Below are 19097 nucleotides of genomic sequence, written 5' to 3'. Positions count from 1 at the left end.
ATCAGGGTCTTTTCCAATGAGTCAGTTCTTCGAATCAGGTGGCCAAAGTATTGGAGTTTCAGCTTCAGCATCAGTCCTTCCAATGAATATTCAGGACTGATTTTCATGGCAAATAGATGGGAAAACAATGGAAACAGTGACAGACTTTATTTTCTTGGGCTCCAAAATCACTGCAGATGGTGACTGCAGCCATGAAATTAAGACGCTTCCTCCTTGGAAGAAAAGCTATGAGACGGCATATTAAAAAGCAGAGACGTTACTTTGTCAACAAAGGTCCATCTAGTCAAAGCTATGGTTTTTCCAGTAGTCATGTACGGATGTGAGAGTTGGACTATAAAGAAAACTGAGCGCCAAAGAATTGATGTGTTTGAACTGTGGTGTTGGAGAAGACTCTTGAGAGTCTCTTGGACTGCAAGGAGATCCAACCAGTCCATCCTAAAGGAAATCCTGAAGGGAATCAACCCTGAATATTCAATGGAAGGGCTAATGCTGAAGCTGAAGCTGCAATACTGGCCACCTGATGCACAGAGCCAACTCATTGGAAAATACTCTAATGCTGGGAAAGATTGAAGGCAGGAGGAGATGGGGGCAACAGAAGATGAGGTGGTTGGATGGTATCACCAACTCAATGGACATGAGTTTGAGCAAACTCCAGGAGATAGCGGAGGACAGGGAAGTCTGGCGTGCTGCAGTCCATGGGGTCGCAAAGAGTCGGACATGACTTAGCAACTGAACAACAGCAAGCAAAAAGGACAAGTAATGTCTGATTCTGTTTCTGTGAGGGGAAATTTACGGAGACCACAGTTCTCCTTAAATTGTGGACCTCTACCACAGACCTCTACCACAGTTCAAAGGTAGAAGGGGGGTTCCCAAGAGCTGGGGGAAGGGGTGGGGAGTCAGTGTTTCATGGGAACAGACTTTCAGTAGGGGAAGATGACAAAGTTCTGGAGATGGATGATGGGGATGGTTGCACAATGGTGTGAATGTATTTAATGTTACGGATTGGACATTTAAAAATGGTAAAAACGGCCAATTTTCTGTTATGGGTATTTTAGCAGAATTTTTAAAAATGAGGAACTATTTACTAAAACTGCTCTCTGCTTAAAGAAAAAAAGGAGCAGGATTGAGGGGCAGGATTCCTGGCCCAGGGAGACGGAAGAGCGAGGGTGTGGGGTAGAGGAGGATGGAGGGAAAGAGTTGTGGGGGAGGGGAAAAGAGGGGGCAGGGCTCGGGGCACAGAGTGACCAGGGGCTCCAGGCAGTGGCAGGGGGAGAGGGGGCATGGAGGTCACTCACCAAGGGGCTTCCCTGTGTGGATGTCGATGACGAACCCGGGAACCTGGTTTCCACACAGGATCTGGTAATCCACTGTGCAAAGGAAAACAAGGGAGTGGGGGCTGGGGCTGCAGCCGTGCTAGGAGGACCCCTCCTCTTGTCTCTGATCACCTGGTCTATCCCTGCAGCCCGGTGCTCACCTGGCCTCTGATAACTCCCTCCACCCTGACCAGTGCCGGGAAGGTTACAGGCCCCTGTGCTGTGTGATCTTCCAACACAAAGGCACATCTCTCCTCTCTGTGAGAGCCACCAGCCACGCCCCACCATCCTCACCATAAAATGCAGACTCTACAGTCTGGACCTCCAGACCTTCCTCTCTTCCCCAGCCCCACCTTTCTGCCAACAGGAACTCCTGCCCTCCTGTTACCCTGACTTCATGACACATCTGGATATTCCTGCTCTGTTACGCTACCACAACTTTGCACATACTGTTCCCTTTGCTGTTCCCTAGCACAGTCTGCTTCAGCCTTGAGGACCCAGGGCAGCTCATCACTCTGGCCATGGACAGAGGATGATACTATCCTTTGGCTCCCTTGGGCAAGTCGTCGTTGTTGTTGTTGAGTCACTAAGTCACATCCAACTCTGCATTCTCCTGAACTGCAGCTCACCAGGCTCCTCTGTCAATGGGTTTTCCCAGACGAGAATACTGGACTGGGTTGCCATTTCCTCCTCCATGGGATCTTTCCAATCTAGGGATTGATCCCGTGTCTCCTGCATTGGCAGGTGGATTCTTTACCACTGAGCCAGCTGGGAAGTCCCCTGGGCAACTCACACTCTAATTATATCCCACTGCTGACACCAAGATTCTGCTTACCTGACCTCAGTCCCCAGAAGGGTGGGTGTCCCTGGACCCACCTGACAGACATCATCAGGCATTAGGTTGGTGCTCCCTTTCCCCAGGTCCCTGCCTTGCCCCTCACTCACTCTTCTGCCTCTCTCTGCATCATGATGAGAACATGATGGCCACTGAGCCTAGTATGGACTTCTGCCTCATCAATATTTCACCTGCAGCTCAGATTCAGGTGCACACAATTCAGGCAGGTACCCAAGTCCCAGAACATAATCTGTGAGTGACATTTGATCTATCTTGACGATCTCATGACCAGACTTGGCCATCTGCAGTTTCCTCCCAGACTGCACAGTTTGGGTCTACCACATTCTTATTTTCTAGAACACAGAACAGGGTCTGGCACCCAGAGACACCCAATAATGACCCCTCCCCACTCCATTGTGCTGGGTTGAACAATGACCCTCCCACCCCCAAAGTTCCTGTCTACCCAGACTTTCTGGGACCTTTTTTGGAAATAGGATCTTTGCAGATTTAATCAAGTTGAGGTGATTCTAGATCAGTGTAGCCCTAATGCAATGACTGGGCTTCCCTGATGGCTCAGATGGTAAAGAATCTGCCTGCAATGCAGGAGATGTGGGTTCAATCCCTGGGTCAGGAAGACCCCCTGGAAAAGGGAGTGGCTGCCCATTCCAGTGTTCTTGACTGGAGAATCCCATGGACAGAGGAGCTTGGCAGGCTACGGTCCATGGGGTCTCAAAGAGTCAGACACAACTGAGTGACTAGGCACACACACACACAGTGCAATGACTGGTGTCCTTATAAGAAAAGGAGAGACGGGTGGAGACACGAGGAGAGGTCATGTGAGCTGAAGGCAGAGACAGGGATGATGCAGGCACAAGCCAAGCAACACCATCAGAAGGGTGGACCACCAGAGGGTGGACAAGGCAAGAAAGAATTCTGTTTGTTTGGTTGGCTGGTTTTGGCCACAATGGGCAGGATGTGGGATCTTAGTTTCCAGATCAGGGCTCGAACCCACTACTCCTGCATTAGGAGCATGGAGTTTTAACCACTAGACTGCCAGGGAAGTCCCCCATATTTCTTTTTTTAAAGCCATCAAGTCTGTGGTATTTGTTGCCACAACCCTAGGGAACTCATTATCTCAGTTCAGGCTGCTATAAGGAAATACCGTAGACAGGGTGGCTTCAATAACAAACATTTACTTCTCATAATTCTGCAGGCTGCAAAGTTGAAGGTCAAGGCACCGGCAGATCTGGTGTCTGGTGAGAAGTCTTCCTGTCTGTCTTCCTGCTGTGTCTTCACATAGCGAACACAGAGCAACTCTTATGTCTCTTCTTATAAGGGCACTAATCACATTTAGAGGGCTCCATCCACATGACCTAATTAACTCCCAAAGGCGCCACCTCCAAACACTATTATTACACTGGGGGTTAGGGCTTCAACATATGAAATTTGGGATGGGGAACACAAGCGTTCATTCCATAGCACTAATACGCTTGTCAAACCAGTCAATCCTAAAGGAAATCAACCCTGAATATTCATTGGGATGACTGATGCTGAAGCTCCAATACTTTGGCCACCTGAGGCGAAAAGCCAACTCACTGGAAAAGACCCTGATGCTGGGAAAGATTGAGGTCAAGAGGAGAAGGGGGCAACAGAGGATGAGATGGTTGGATGGCATCACTGACTCAATGGACGAGTTTGGGCAAACTCTGGGAGATAGTGGAGGACAGGGAGGCTGGCGCACTGCAGTTTATGGGGTAGCAAAGAGTCAGACGTGATTGAGAGACTGAACAATACACCTGTAATCTTTGGCTGCCCCCTCCGGTCGCCACTCCATTCCTGCAGCTCTTTCGGATGCCCGGCTGGCTGATAGATTTTTCTAATAGAGCTCATCCCCACTGCTTTTAGGGTTTTTCTCCTGCTGTCCCCTGCCTGGAACACCCTTCTTCGACCCAACTGACATTTCTGTAATCCTTTCCAGAGCTTCTATGAGCTCACTACCTTCCCAGCTCATGGGGCCCTGGTGTCTCTGACCACTTCTGTTTTTCGCTCTTTGCCCCATGCATTCACTGACACCCCCCCACCCCCAGATAATCTGTGAGTCTTCAAGGTCCTTTATCCCAGATGAAAGCCTCGCTGAATTCCACAAGTCTGCAAAATAAGGATATATTGATTTTCCCCATACACTGATCGGGATGGAATTTCAACTCTTTGGCTCTAATCAAAACAACAGACTCATCCAGGAGTCCTAAGTGCAGCAGGCTGCCTTAAATACAGCACTAAAAAGGGCCAGACTGCAAAGAAGGCAGGGGAGGGGCACTCACGACTAGCGGGGGTCGGGCAGGCCTCACAGGGTCTATTCCAGGCCTGGCCAATATTATAGGAACAGCAGCACATCTTCCGGGTCACGTTAAAGGCCAGCTCATTCCGACACGTGCTGTTGTAATGCCGGAAGCAGACGCTCTTCCTCATGTCTGCAGTTGGGTTGGGGAGAAGGATGTAGGTAAGAGACACCAGAGGAAGACAGCCAGAGAGGCAGAAGTCCATTCACAAATCCATTTGAAACTACTGGCTTGACTTCTCTGAGGCAACACACAGGAGAGAGCCATGCACATGTTAACCTTGCTTGGGCAGTGCACAACCTGGACAACCATTCATGGCAGCCCTGGGCCCCTGAGCCTTGCAGCCTTGTTCACTGCTGCATAGCAGCATTTCAAATACACTCACCCTTCATCTCTCCTCCAACAAACATGCCTCTCCACACTCTTTCAAGGACTGGAGACTTCCAGAAGCCCCTCCCATAGGCTAGTACTTTTTTCACAACCACTGGTCTCTCTCATCATCACACTTCATACCCATGCAGTTATTGCCACCGTTGACTTGCAGGTATTCCATAGGGCAGACACAAGTGTAGTTCCCCAGAGTGTTGTAGCAGGTACCAGCGCCACAGATGCCTGAGTGTGCAGAGCATTCGTCGATGTCTGCAAGGGAGGGAGGAACTGTCTGTATCCAGGAATCATCTGGATAACTCCCCACCCCAGGTCTGCCAGAAACACTTTACTACATGTTTGAGTCTAGTTTCAAGATTAGCTTCAAATGCAGATACCTTAGTGATGTGGAAAGACACGGCATGGTGTTAGGTGGGGAAAACAGTTTATTATGATCCCTGCTCTATTAAGAAAAAATATGACCTGAGCTTACAAATATTATCACCAAGAGTGGGGCAATCCCATGCTTCCCAGTGTGATGCAATAGGAAGCAAGAGTCTTTCGAATAAAATATTCTTGAAAGAAAAAAGTTGATTCTCAATCAGATCAACCCCCTAGTCCAGAGGCAGCAAACTTTTTCTGCAAAGCAAATTGCTGCTCAGTCGCTTAGTCGTGTCTGATCCTTTTGTGACCCCATGGAATGTAGCCCACCAGGCTCCTCTGTCCATGGGATTCTCCAGGCAAGAATACTGGAGTGGGTTGCCTTTCCTTCTCCAGGGGATCTTCCCAACCCAGGGATCAAACCCATGTCTCTTCTGTCTCCTGCACTGCAGGCAGATTCTTTACTCCTAAGCCACCTGGGCTTTTTTTTTGTATTGTCAGGCAACAATGGTCTCTGATGAGCTTTTCACACTGCCATGGGAGCGTGTAGGCAGCCATAGACAATGAGTCATAGACAATGAGTAAACAAATTAGCATGCTATGCTCTAATAAAACTTGATTTATGGCCACTGAAATGTGAGTTTCATGTCATTTTCATGTGGCTCAAAATATTTTTATTCTTCTGATTTTTTTCCAATAATTTTTAAAAATTTAAAAAGCATTCTTAATGGGCTACACAAAAACGAGTGGTGATTTATTTCACTAGGAGCGACATTTCCAAAAATGGCAGAGTAGGAAATGTTTGAGTTCTATTCCTCCACAAAAAACAACTACGGAGTTGGGCAAAAACTGACAAAATTAACTTTTGAGGAAATCTGGACCCAGTCAAAAACTTAAAAAACCAGGGAACTTGACATATAGGATATACTAAAGAATCCACAGAATGAAAACTATTAGAACTATAAATGAGGTCAGCACAACTACAGAATACAAGATCAACAAAACATTGACAAATTTCAGTTGTATTTCTGCACACTATCAAAAAGTAATTAAAAGTGAAATTAAGGAAATAATTCCATTTAGCATCCAAAAGATAAAATACTTAAGAATAAGTGCAGCCCAAGAAGTGAAAGACTTGTACACAGAAAACTATAAGATGCTCCTAAGAAAAATTAATAAGACCTAAATAAATGAAAAGATAGCCTGTGGACATGAATTAAAAGACTCTTTATTGTTAAAATGGCAATACTCCCCAAAGTGATTTATAGATTCAATGTAATTCCCATCAAAATCCCAATGACTTCTCTTCTTTGGGCAGAAATGGAAAAAATGATCCTAAAGCTCATATGGAATTGTAGGAGACCCCAAACAGCCAAAACAATCTTAAGAAAAGAAAAAAAAAGTTGGAGAAGTCAGACTTCCCCATTTCTAAACCTACTTACAATGCTGAAGTAATCAAAAGAGTGTGGTACTGGTATAAGGATAGACATATAAATCACTGGAATATAATTTAGAGTACAGAAATAAACCCAGACATCTATAGTCAATTGATTTTCAACAATACTATTCAATGGAGAAAAAAGAGACTTTTCAACAAATGGTGCTGGGATGATTAGACATCCACATGCAAAAGAATGAAGTTGGATCCTACCTTGCACCATACCTAAAAATTAACTCAAAGTACATAGAAGACTTAAATAGGGGAGCTAACACATAAAACCCTTGAAAGAAAACAGAGGTAAATCTTAAAGACCTTGTATTTAGCAATAAATTCTTAGATATGACACCAAAAGCACAAACCAAAAAGGAAACAAAAAAACCCCAGATAAGCTGGATTTCATCAAAATTCAAACCTATTGTGCATCAATGACACTCTCAAGAAAGTAAAAGACAACGCACAGAATGGGAGAAACTCTTTGCAAATCACATAGGTGATGGGAGTCTTGTCCAGCATATATAAAGAACTCTTACAACTCAACAACAAAAAGACAAACAACCCAATTCTTAAACGGGCAAAAGACCTGAAAGGACATTTTTTCCAAAGAAGATAAACGGCCAATAAGCACATGAAAAGGTACTCAACCTCATTAGGCATTAGGGAAACACAAACCAAAATCATGAGATACCACCTCACACCCACTAGGATAATATTACTTTAAATGATGGAAAATAGCAAGTGTTGATAACAAATGTGGAGAAACTGGAACCCTTGTATGTTGCTGGTGAAAATGCAAAATGGTGCAGCTGCTATGAAAAACAGTTTGGCAGTTCCTCAAAAAAGTCAAACACAGAATCGCCATGTGACTTAGTGATTCTAGGAGTTAAGATAAAATTTTCGACAAGGACTGGTTATAGAATTTGCCCAGCGCACATGAAAACCCTTGTTTAAAGTATATGAAGAATTTCAAGATGGCAACAGCAGAGCATTAAACTAAGTGGAGAGGGCTGGGGGCTTCAGAGTAGCGGGCCCTTGAGCCTGAAAGCTGGAAAGTACTGCCAGACTGCAGCCCTCAAGGGCACAGACTGACCCTGCAAGGCTCCACAGCCAAGGTCAACACCCAGGTTGAAATCTTCCTGCCCTGTGACAGTCAATAACTGCAGCACACTGCCATATTTGAGGAGAAGGCAATGGCACCCCACTCCAGTACTCTTGCCTGGAAAATCCCACGGACCGAGGAGCCTGGTAGGCTGCAGTCCATGGAGTCGCGAAGAGTCGGACACAACTGAGCGACTTCACTTTCACTTTTCACTTTCATGCATTGGAGAAGGAAATGGCAACCCACTCCAGTGTTCTTGCCTGGAGCATCCCAGGGACGGGGGAGCCTGGTGGGCTGCCGTCTATGGGGTCACACAGAGTCGGACATGACTGAAGCGATTTAGCAGCAGCAGCCATATTTGATGACAGAAGTTTTCCCTTTTTCTTTTGATAGTCTACGGGATAGTGGAAGCAGGCATGAAATATTTTTCAAGCATTTTGGGTTCTGATTCTGGTTTGCCAGCTCCCACCTACACACACACAGGGGCTTTCGAGCTTAGATCTCTCCCAGCCTTTACCATTTCCTTGAGTCTCTAAAGCATGAGAAAACTCTTAAGCATCCCTCGGGCAGCAAGGAGACCAAACCAGTCAATCCTAAAGGAAATCAACCCTGAATATTCATTAGAAGGACTGATGCTGAAGTTGAAGCTCCAATACTTTGGCCACATGATGTAAAGAGCTGACTCACTGCAAAAGACCCTGATGCTGGGAAAAACTGAGGGCAGGAGGAGAAGGGGGCAACAGAGGAAGAGATGGATGGATGGCATCATTGACTCAATGGACATGAGTTTGAGCAAACTCTGGGAGATAGCGAAGGACAGGGGGAGCCTGGCGTGCTACAGTCCATGGGGTTGCAAAGAGCTGGGCATGACAGAGCGACTGAATAACAACTAAAGGGTGCTGCTCAGAGTGGACAATCCGCTGTCCTTGCCTGCTGATGCTGGTGTCTGGTTGCATGCAGGTGCTCAGTTAATATTGCTGAAAAGAAAAAAGGGAATGGGTTGGTAGACAGATGGATGGATGAAGGAAGGAAGAATTTGATACACTATATCAAAACAGCTCAGGCTCAAGGATCAGAATGGCTGGGCTGGGACCCAGTTTCTATCACTTACTAGCTGGTTTTGTGGCTCAGACAGTAAAGAATCCACCTACAATGCAGGAGACTGGGTTTGATCCCTGGGTCAGGAAGATCCCCTGGAGAAGGGAATAGTAACCCATTCCAGTATTCTTGCCTGGAGAATCCCATGAACAGAGGAGCCTGGTGGGCTATAGTTGCTGAGTTGGACATGACTGAATAACACTTTTACTTTCACCACTCAAGTGACTTAATTAACTCCCTTAGTTTCTGAATCTGAAAAATGGGGTCATAATAGGAACATCTCCCCCATGAGGCTGTTTTGGTAAATGAATGAATGGCAAATGCTCAGCTCCGCGGTGACACACGATCACAGATACCAGTTAACTGTCGGTTGTTGCTAAGATGCAAGAGAGGACTGTAAGAGACAAGTGAAGGGGATGCTTAAAGGAAAGGTGTGACTGCTCTTTTGGTGTCTTTTTCCTTCCCCTCTTAGCTCTCGGCCTTGGTCAGCTTTTGCCCAGAGGAAGGGCATGGCTGCTGCGATAAAGCCAGATAATTTCTGAGTGGGAAGGAGGCTGGAGGTCAGGCAACGGGGAGATGGGGAAGAAGCAGTGGAGCAGAGGGTAGATTGGGCCCAAGGAGGCTGTCGCAGCCCTTCCAGTGGGCCCTGGGCAGCAAGGCAAGTGAGCAGACTCTGGAGTGGGGCATGTGAGCCCCCCAGGCCCTGAAGAGGAGGTGAGGCTGGACAGAAATGCAGGCAGGGAGGAGAGGGCTCAAGCTCACCCTCACAGATGCGGGTATCCTCATTGAGGTGGTAGCCGGGTGGGCACTCGCACTGGAAGCTACCGAAGGTGTTGACACAGTTGCCCCCCTGGCACAGCCCTGGCAGCTCCTGGCATTCGTCAATGTCTGTCAGGAAGTGAGGAAGCTGTGCTTGGAAGCTACACCCAAGCGGAGTACTTGGGGGACACCCATGCCTTCCCCTGGGCCCTCCTGCTTCTTTAAGGACACCCAAGAGCTGTTGGATATTTAGAGGGTGTACACAGACTCTCCTGGGTCAATGTCCTGAATTCATCCTCTTTCCCTTCATTGGATAGTCCATCCTCTCATCCATCCATCTATCCATCAGAAAGCTCCCTCTTGATGGAATTCTCCAATCTCATTATCCACTTTGGATAGAATAGATGGATGGATGGGTGGGTAAGTGGGTGGATGGAGATGAAAAGTAGTGGATGAGTGAATAAACAATGTCAATGGACAAGAACATGAGTGTGAATGAATAAGTGGGTGAGTAGGTGGATGAATAAATGAAAGGAAGAATGAGTAGATGGATGCATGGATGTGTAGATGGATGGATATGGGAGGATAGATGTATAAATGGGTAGACAAGTGGATATGAAAAGCAGAGAATGGGTCTAATAAGCAAATGGGTCAATGGATGGAAAAAAGAATGACTGGCTGGATGGGTGGGTGGGTAGGTAAGTAGATGATGAATGGATGGATTGTAGATGAGTGGATGGATAAACGTACTTATATGTATGTATATATGGATGAATGGATGGAAGGAAGGAAAGACGAAAGGGTGGATGGATGGATGGGGAAGGATATATGGATGGGTAAATGGGGGATGGATGGATAGGTAGATGGGGATTGGATAGAAGGATGAATCAACAAACCAACAGGTAGAAGAGCTGAGAGGACCTGCCCCCCACCCCAAAGTTGCCCAACTCTGCTCCTTGGTGATGGGAGATGAGAGGAAGGTCAATCAGTGGGTACATGGATGGATAGTCTACCAGGAACTCACCTTCCAGGATGACAGTGATGGAATTAGGCCGGAAGCCCTCACCCCCTGGGCACAAGGTTCTGTACTCAGCTGCAAGGGAAAGAAACTCTTGTGAGGGGCCGTGGGGTGAGGCATTTGGGCAAAGCTCAGGGGAAGCACGGGAGGGGAGGTCCCCTAAAAAGGGTTCAAGAATGGGCCTGGCATCCTGTTACCATAGAAACTACATCCCTTAACCTCCTCAGCCTCTGGGACCTAGAAACATTGGTACAATCATGGAGGATCTGGTGTCTGTGTGTGTGTGTGTGTAAACACTTGTTCACATTCAACATGTGAGCAGACGGATCTTGTGGTGGTAGTTGGGGATAGGGAGGAAGGATTCTTGTGATCCAAAACAAGACTCTAATGTGACCACAAGTTTCCCCCATGAAAGGAAGAGCCTGCATGTACATTCACACACACACATATGCCCCGGAATAAGTAGATACATGCCTCCCTGCTCCACACCTGAGGACTTTGCACATGCTGTTCCCACTGCACCACACACCCTTCCCTCTATGCTGCCTGGAAAACTCCTACTCATTCTTCAAAACCTCATTCAAGTCCCTCTCCTGGGAAGCCTTCCCTTACCCCCTTCCTCTCCATGGCTTCCTCTTTGGCCATCACTATGTCTCAAACAGACTCTTAGAATAGTTCCTCTCTTAACAGTCCAGGGACTGTTGGTTTATGGGTGGGGGGCAGCGTGCAGTGGCTGTATTTCATCCTTCTCTAGGTTCCCATGCCCTAGGAATTCTCAGTGTTTGTTGATTGACTGAGCGGGCAAGTAAATGTAAACATACAAAGAATTTGCAGGGAGAATGGCAGAGGAGACTTTGGGGAGAGGTCGAGACGACGAACTGCTGAGAATATGCTATGTGACCCAGGGTGAGTCCTTCTCCCTCTCTGGTTCCCAGTGTCTCTCCCTTAGCAGAGATGACCCCCTAAGCCTCGAGGGAGCCGGGACCAGGGCTAGGGCTCTGTCTTCTCCTGCCCCCACTCCACTCAGGGACTCACTGGTGTTGGCCGGCGGGCACAGCTCACAGGGGTTGCCCCAAGCCCGACCCAGGGAGCAACAGCAGGACGCCCGGGTGACGCCAACCCCGATCTCCGCACTGCAGGAAATGCCACCGTCCCCTCGATCCTGTGTGTCCAGGAAACAGTTCCCGACCCGGGTATCTAAACAGGCAGAAAGGGGTGGTTAGCAAGTGGTGGGGGAGAAATAGGGTGTGTGTGTCTCTGTGTGTGTATGTGCACCTCTTTGTATGTGTAACTGTGTATTACTCTATGTATGTCTGTGTGTGCATATGTCTGTGTGCACGTGTGAGTCTGAGCATCTGTCAGTCTAGAGCCCAAAGGCTGTATCTCAAAAGACAGGGCTGACTGCTCTGGCCAAGGGCCTGTCTGTCAGGAGCAGGTGGATGTGGGTGACACAGCATGACCCCATCCAGCGCATGGACCCCAGAACCCCACCTGTAGCAGAGTGAGTACTTACCCACACAGCCCACGCCACTGGGATTCAGCTCAAAATCCTGGGGGCAGTTGCAGAGGTAGCGGCCGGGGGTGTTGACACACAGGCCGTTGATGCAGTTCACAGGATCTGCACACTCATTCACATCTGTGGGGTGGGGGCACCATCAGCAGGGATCCTCCCCTCTCAACTCACTTCCCTCCTGCCTTTTTCCTGGGGAGTCGAATACCTGGCTGCTGGGGGCCGGTCTTAGGGACAAGGCCCCTGGGAAGAAAGCCTGATGGGACAGTAGCCTGTCCCAGGCAAGCCCCTGCCTTCCCCTGCTCTTTTCTACTTGGCCTGGAGGTTTGCCTTTGCCAGCAGAGTTCATGAGCTAACATACAAAAACCCGATATTGAGGACATGTTTCAAGCCAGGGGCTGGCAGACTACAACTTGTGGGTCAAATCCAGCCCCCTATCTGTTTGTGTAAATAAAATTTTACTGGTACACAAGCACAGCCTTTCATTCACTTATCACCTATGTCTGTTTCCAAGCTACAGGGCAAAGACTGTATGGCCGAAAACTGAAAATATTTACTGGCTGGCCCTTCATTGAAAGTCTGCTGAACCCCACTTGGGATAGACAGGTGGGAGACCATTTTGATGGTTGCGGTGGAGGGAGCTCGACTTCATTGATTTACAACATCCTTTTTTTCTTTTGGTTGCATGGCATGCAGGATGCGAGATCTTAGTTCCCCAACCAGGGACAGAACTTGTGCCCCCTGCAGTGGAAGCGCGGAATCTTAATGACTGGACTGCCAGCGAAGTCTCCCTGATTCACTGCATTTATTTGGGGGATGATAAATGATGATGATGATGAAGGTTAATGGGGAGGGGCACTATTGGAGATGGGGTCAGACAAGGACTCCCTCCACTCTGTAGAGGACATGTGAGAAGAGATCTGAGGGAATTGATGGAACGAGCCTGCCACCCCAAACCCTGTGGACCTCACACCTGTGCAGTTGCCACCACTGCGGTCCAGCTCATAGCCCTCATCGCAGATACAGCGGAACATCCCCGGCAGGTTCTCACAGCTCCCGAACACACAAATGTTCCCGAGGACACACTCATCCACATCTGAGGAGGAGCGGAGCCCAGGTGAGCACAGCCTGGCCAGCATCTCGCTCCAGCTGTCCCCAGCACGCGCCAGCGACTCCAGGGACCCCCTGCTCTGCCCGCACCCCGGCCGCCCCAGACCTCACCCTGGCAGGCATGCTGGTCCTCGGTGGGGCTGAAGCCCATCTCGCACTCGCAGCGGTACCCGCCGGGGACATTGAGACACTGCCCGTTCTCGCAAAGGGTCACGTTCTCTGCACACTCGTCCCTGTCTAAGGGGAGTCAGAGGCGGGGGGCTGGTGGTCAGCCGGTGAGGACCCACATGGTGGGGGCAGGCGGCCCTGATCACTTGAACCCTTCACTGTCACCTGGAGTTCCAGGGAGTTGGCAAGTAGCCTGGGGGGACTCAGACCCCGACTCACTGGGCAGGTGATTGAGTCAGGGCCAGGGAGAGGACAGGGGACATGGTCGCTCACAATCTGGGGTGGAGGGCCAACAGAAAGCAAGTATTCCTGTTCCCATACCCAGTAAACCCTATGCATTTGGAGTCCAGTGGAGAAGACTGCCCTTAAGGGACTCAGGGCCTGGCCTCTGGCCCCAAGGGCTAAAGGTACATCCTTTCTGGCATCCACAGAGCAGTGAGTGGATCGGTCCTTGGCTGTCCTTTCTGGACCCCTCCAGCCCTCCCATCCCATGCCCCGACCTCACCTTCACAGAAGAAGCCATCCCCAGAGAAGCCCAGGCGGCAGGCACAGTGGTAGGAGCCAGGGGCGTTGAGGCAGTCAGCTCTCGGGCTGCACCCATGCTCCTCGGAGGCACATTCATCCAGGTCTGCAGGAGACGGAACCCAGGGTCCCCCAGGTGTGTGCGATGGGGGGCTGTGGGGAGGCAGACCCTCCAAATCCCAACACTGACCCTCCCCCATGAACATGCCTGAGCCCAGCCACCTCTGCCCGGCTGTAGCCTGTCCACTCACCCCACCCACCTCCACTTCTCTGCCCGGACCTCTGGCCCCCAGACACTTACCACGGCATTCAAAGCCATCCCCAACCCAGCCTGGCTGGCAGCTGCAGCTGAAACTCCCAGGGGTGTTGAGGCAGAAGGCATGACTGTCACAGCTGTGTCCCCCAAGCTGACATTCATCTACATCTGAGAGAAGAGGGATCCAGGCATAGGAGGGCAGGGCCAGGAGATGGGGTGGAGGACAGAGGACCCCCTAAGAGGCCTGGGCCTAGTAGAAACAGGCCTTCAGGTACAGAGTAGGGAGACTCAGGGCAGGAGCAGGAGAAAAGACCTTCCCTAGGGTAGGACTGGGCCCAGAAATGCCCCTTCACCACTGCAGGAGCTTCCACCCTCACCCAGAGCCCAAAAGGAAAACCCCCAAACCCAACAGGGCATGACTCCCAGCATGCCCCAGAAATGGTCTGAAATGGCAGCGTGAGAGACTCAGGGTAGACAATAAGAGGAACTGTCCTTGATTAGGATTCCTGGCTTTCACTGAAGGGCTTGGGTTCAATCCCTGGTTGGGGAACTAACATGGCACAGCCAAAAAAAAAAAAAAGTCTCGGTCTTAATGAATACACTCTCCCTCTAAAGCAGGATTTCCTTCTAAACCAGTGTGTCTAACCCTCAGCCAATTTTGCATCAGCCTTATCATCTCTGCAATGTTCATAAACCACCTAAGTGAGCTACCATTCCCTGTAAGCTTTTCCTTTGTAAGAAAAAATGTTTTATTTGACTGCACCAGGTTTTAGTTGTGGCATGCGAACTCTTAGTTGCAGCATGTGGGATCTAGTTCCCTGACCAGGGATTGAATCTGGGTCCCCTGCACTGGGAGCCAGGACATAGTCTTAGCCACTAGACCACCAGGGAAGCCCTCGCTAAAAGTTTCTTTACGCTGTCTCCCATCTTTACTTACACGAATGTACTTTAGAAGAAAAACGTGTAACAACAATCTCTACGAAATCATGGTTTGGATGCTCTGTTTCCTAATGTTTGCTTCTAGTATGCATTGAAATAACTACATAATGATGGCAAATAGAATTGTGTTCTCCGCCCCAAGAAAGCAAGTTTCAGTCCTGACTCTCAGAACCTCTGGATGTGACCTTTTTTGGAAAGCAGGTCTTTGTAAATGTAACCAAATTAAAATGAGGTCCTTCTGGATCACAGGGGGTCCTAAATGCAATGACCGGTGATCTCATAAGAAGAGGGAAATTCGGACGCAGAGAGAAGAACACCCCGTGATGACAGACATGGAGACTGGAGTGATGCGTTCAAGGATCGTGGCCAACACCAGAGGTGAGGAGAGAGGAATGGGCCAGTTCTCCCTCTGGGCCCCTGAGAAGGAACCAACCCTTCTGACACCATGATCTCAGACTCTGCCCTCCAGATCTGTTCTATAGAGAGGAGACATCTGTGGTTCTGAGGCACCAGGTCTGTGGTCATGAATGACTGACATGTTTGAATGTTCATTGCTGTGACACTTAAAAGCATCAGGCTTGCACGCCTTGGGAACTGCTGTGGTTGCTGAGGGATCCAGAGTGCCCCCCCGCAGAGCTGTCAAGGGAGCCCCATGGGCACGTGATCAGATCCTATTTTTGCTTCAACGCGAGGGCCCACCAGTGGAAACGTGTAAGAATGAGGTCTGGCCTTGCTCTGCCCCAAGGGATGGGGTGGACCCCACAGACCCTGAGCTGGTCCCTCGGGGCACCCCCTGCGTCTGCTCCACTGACCACCAGCTCACCGGAGCAGCCCACGGCCCCCTTCCTGACGACGTAACCCAGCTGGCAGTGGCAGACAAAGGAGCCCCTCGTGTTCTCGCAGACCCCATGGAGGCAGATGCGGGGGTTCAGGTCACACTCGTCCACGTCTAGGGGGTGACAGGAGAAGCAGGTGAGGGTGGGGTACAGCAGCATGGCTGCGTGCCCTGCCACTTGGGTCCCCTGTGTCCAGGTTCTTTTTGCCCATCTTCAAGGGTAGGGAGCTCTCCTAATTCTACTTCTGGGCAGAGCTCCCCCTATTCCACCCCTGGGCAGCTGCGAGAACTCAGTCAACATTCTATAGTTCATATTCCATGGAACACATCGGACATACATTCCCAAAAAGATTTTACACCAATACATTAAGAGGATGCTAAGCTAAAGCTAAGGCCTGAAGGCCTTTTCAGAGCCTTTATTGCCAATGTGGATCTGCACGAAGGGATGGAGGAGGCAGCATTTTCTACTTATCTTGGTCCCAAGCCCCTTTTGTTCAGTGTTTCCTAAGATTCCTGAGATCTGGAATGCTTAAGCTGCCCTGAGCTGGACACACCTCCCTGGGAGGGCTCCATTTCTTACATCCTTGTACTCTGGCCCCAGCTCTGCCCTAATGGGGTCACCAATCCACATCTGCTCCCCAGGGCCTGTGCCAACCAGCCCCCACCAGAAGACGACAGTGACCCTGGCAGAGACGACAGAGACAAGGTCCCGAAGCAGGGCTCAGAGAACACAGCGCCTTTGTATCTCACACACCTTCCTCTGCACAAAGCCCCTGGCCTATGGTGATCTTATAAGGTGACACCCAAAGCCGGGCACGCACCCGGCTGTATGCGCTGGGTACACAGTGGGTGTTTAATAAGTGTATTCTAAAGAACAAGGCTCGGGGAGTCTCTGCTGATGTGAAGAAGATCCCGCAGGTCTCGGTGCAGGGCCTCGGGGTGCAGGTGGCCAGGAGCAGACCACCAGGAACAAACCTGCATCTCCCCTGCCCGCGTGTTCCGGGAACGGGACTAGTGTCTGTGTCGCCCACCTGTCTCCTTGTGGAAGGCCTGGTGGGTGAAGTGAAGCTGCCTCCTCCACCTGTATGTAGTCCCAGCTCCTCACCTACACACATCCTCATGTCCAGCGTGGCCACAAAGCCGTCATAGCAGAGGCAGCGGTGACCCCCTGGCATGTTGGTGCACTGGCCCCCGTCACAGATGTCCGGATTCTGCTCACATTCGTCCACATCTGGGGGACCAGGGTAGGGGTCGGACTCCAGGTGGGAAGGGACAGAGGGGGAACCCCAGGGACACGTCTGCGGGGTCAGTGGCCTGGCTAGGGTGTGGCTGGCTTCATTTGGACCGGGCCAGGTGGGTTCCCACATCCCAGGCCGGAGGGAGGGGGCCGCACCCACCCACCTTCACACGCCCTCCCATCGGGCATCAGAGAGTAGCCAGGTCCGCAGCCGCACTGGTAGCTGCCCTTGGTGTTAACACAGTGGACATGGCAACCACCGTTCCTGGTGCGGCATTCGTCCACATCTGCAGGAGGCAGGGAGAGGTAGGGGGCACCGCCGGAAGTAAGGCAAGGTGAGGTGGGGGGCGTGACGGAGGCGTGACAAGGCAGGAGGCGGGGCAAGGTGGGGGCGTGGCAGGAGGCAGGGTGACGTAGGGCGAGGTGGGGGCGTGGCAGGAGTGTGGCAAGGTGGGAGGCGGGGCTTAGTGAGGGTGTGGCAGGAGGTAGGACGTGATGGGAGGCGGGGCAAGGTGGAAGCGGGAGGCTGGGCGAGGTGAGGACCTGGCGGAGGCACTTCAAGCAGGGGGCTGACTGTAGCGGGGTGCGGCGGGGGTGGTCAAGGGCAGGGGCAGGGTTTCAGACTGAGGCCAGGAGAGACTGCAGTGGCGGTGGGGGCCGACGCTGGGGCTGGGGGCGGGCGCGGTCTCACCCACGCAGCCTTGGCGGTCAGGCGTGCTCTGGAAGCCCGCATGGCAGGAGCACTGGAAGGCACCGATGACGTTGACACACTGGCCGTGCGGACACAGGCCGTCACTCAGGGAGCACTCGTCCACATCTGCGGGGGAAACAGGTGGCTGGTAAGGGCAGCACGTGGTAGAGGGGCCCCAGGAGAGGATGGGCCTGTGCCCAGCCCCTGGGACACATGCATGCACAGTAATGCACTCACACTCTTGCATCTATGGCCCCCCATGGGTGTGAGTCTACATCTCACCCTGGTACAAACACGTGCGTGAAGTTGTTTCAGTCCTATTTGACTCTTTTCGACCCCATGGACTACAGCCCTCCAGACTCCGCTGTCCATGGGATTCTCCAGGCAAAAATACTGGAGTGGGTTGCCATGCCCTCCTCTAGGGGATCTTCCTGACCCAGAGATTGAACTTGTGTCTCTTATGTCTCCTGCATTGCAGGCGGATTCTCTACCGCTGAGCCACTGGGGAAGCGCAGTACAAATGCGCACCTCACCCCGATCCACACATCCCCCCAGCTGCACACTCACAAGACACCAAAAACACACCCTTGATACACACTCCCCCTCAGCAGACAGACCCACAACCTGATCCGCACAGCCACAGGCACACAGCTCACACAGCAGCACACCCTAACGCTCCTTTGCATGCAAACACAATCACCCTCAGGAGACACACATCTGCACAGCCAGACGCACACTCAGACTCACAAACACGCCTCACACCCACTCATAAACACATCTGCACACCTTGCATTACATTGGATCTGTCCTTGTGTCACATTTTCTTTTCCACTCAGGTAGACACGACAACCTTTGTGAGCATGTGTACTAAGTCACTTCAGTCGTGTCTGACTCTTTGCAACCCCACGGACTGCAGCCCATCAGGATCCTCTGTCCATGGGATTCTCCAGGCAAGAATACTGGAGTGGGTTGCCATGCCCTCCTCCACGGGATCTTCACGACCCAGGGAGCAAACCTGCATCTCCTCTGTCTCCTGTACTGCAGGCAGATTCTTAACCGCTGAGCCACTGGGAAAGCCCCAACCCCTGTGTACACACATACAAACACACGCTCAACAGACATACCTATATGCACACAGCCCCCTCCCCAAACACACCCACCTGTGTGCAAACACATGCCCACA

At 50.7% G+C, this 19097-nt stretch overlaps 1 protein-coding gene across 1 annotated transcript in view; it reads right to left on the bottom strand.

Annotated features, from left to right (window-relative positions):
* FBN3 (fibrillin 3) overlaps window positions 1-19097 on the bottom strand; it is a 67997-nt gene that overhangs the window by 24586 nt on the left and 24314 nt on the right. The window contains 15 exon segments of the mRNA XM_043466443.1: window positions 1296-1367; window positions 4470-4619; window positions 5001-5126; window positions 9632-9757; window positions 10653-10721; window positions 11682-11843; window positions 12160-12282; window positions 13130-13252; window positions 13378-13503; window positions 13940-14062; window positions 14258-14380; window positions 15975-16100; window positions 17092-17217; window positions 17388-17510; window positions 17915-18040. Of these exon segments, the coding sequence (XP_043322378.1) occupies window positions 1296-1367; window positions 4470-4619; window positions 5001-5126; window positions 9632-9757; window positions 10653-10721; window positions 11682-11843; window positions 12160-12282; window positions 13130-13252; window positions 13378-13503; window positions 13940-14062; window positions 14258-14380; window positions 15975-16100; window positions 17092-17217; window positions 17388-17510; window positions 17915-18040 (1824 nt within the window).

This window comes from Cervus canadensis, chromosome 4 (genome assembly GCF_019320065.1).
Source record: "Cervus canadensis isolate Bull #8, Minnesota chromosome 4, ASM1932006v1, whole genome shotgun sequence".
In the NCBI taxonomy this organism is placed as follows: Eukaryota; Metazoa; Chordata; class Mammalia; order Artiodactyla; family Cervidae; genus Cervus; species Cervus canadensis.
The sequence above is the reverse complement of the archived record's forward strand: the minus strand, read 5'-3'. Positions and strand labels throughout refer to the sequence as shown.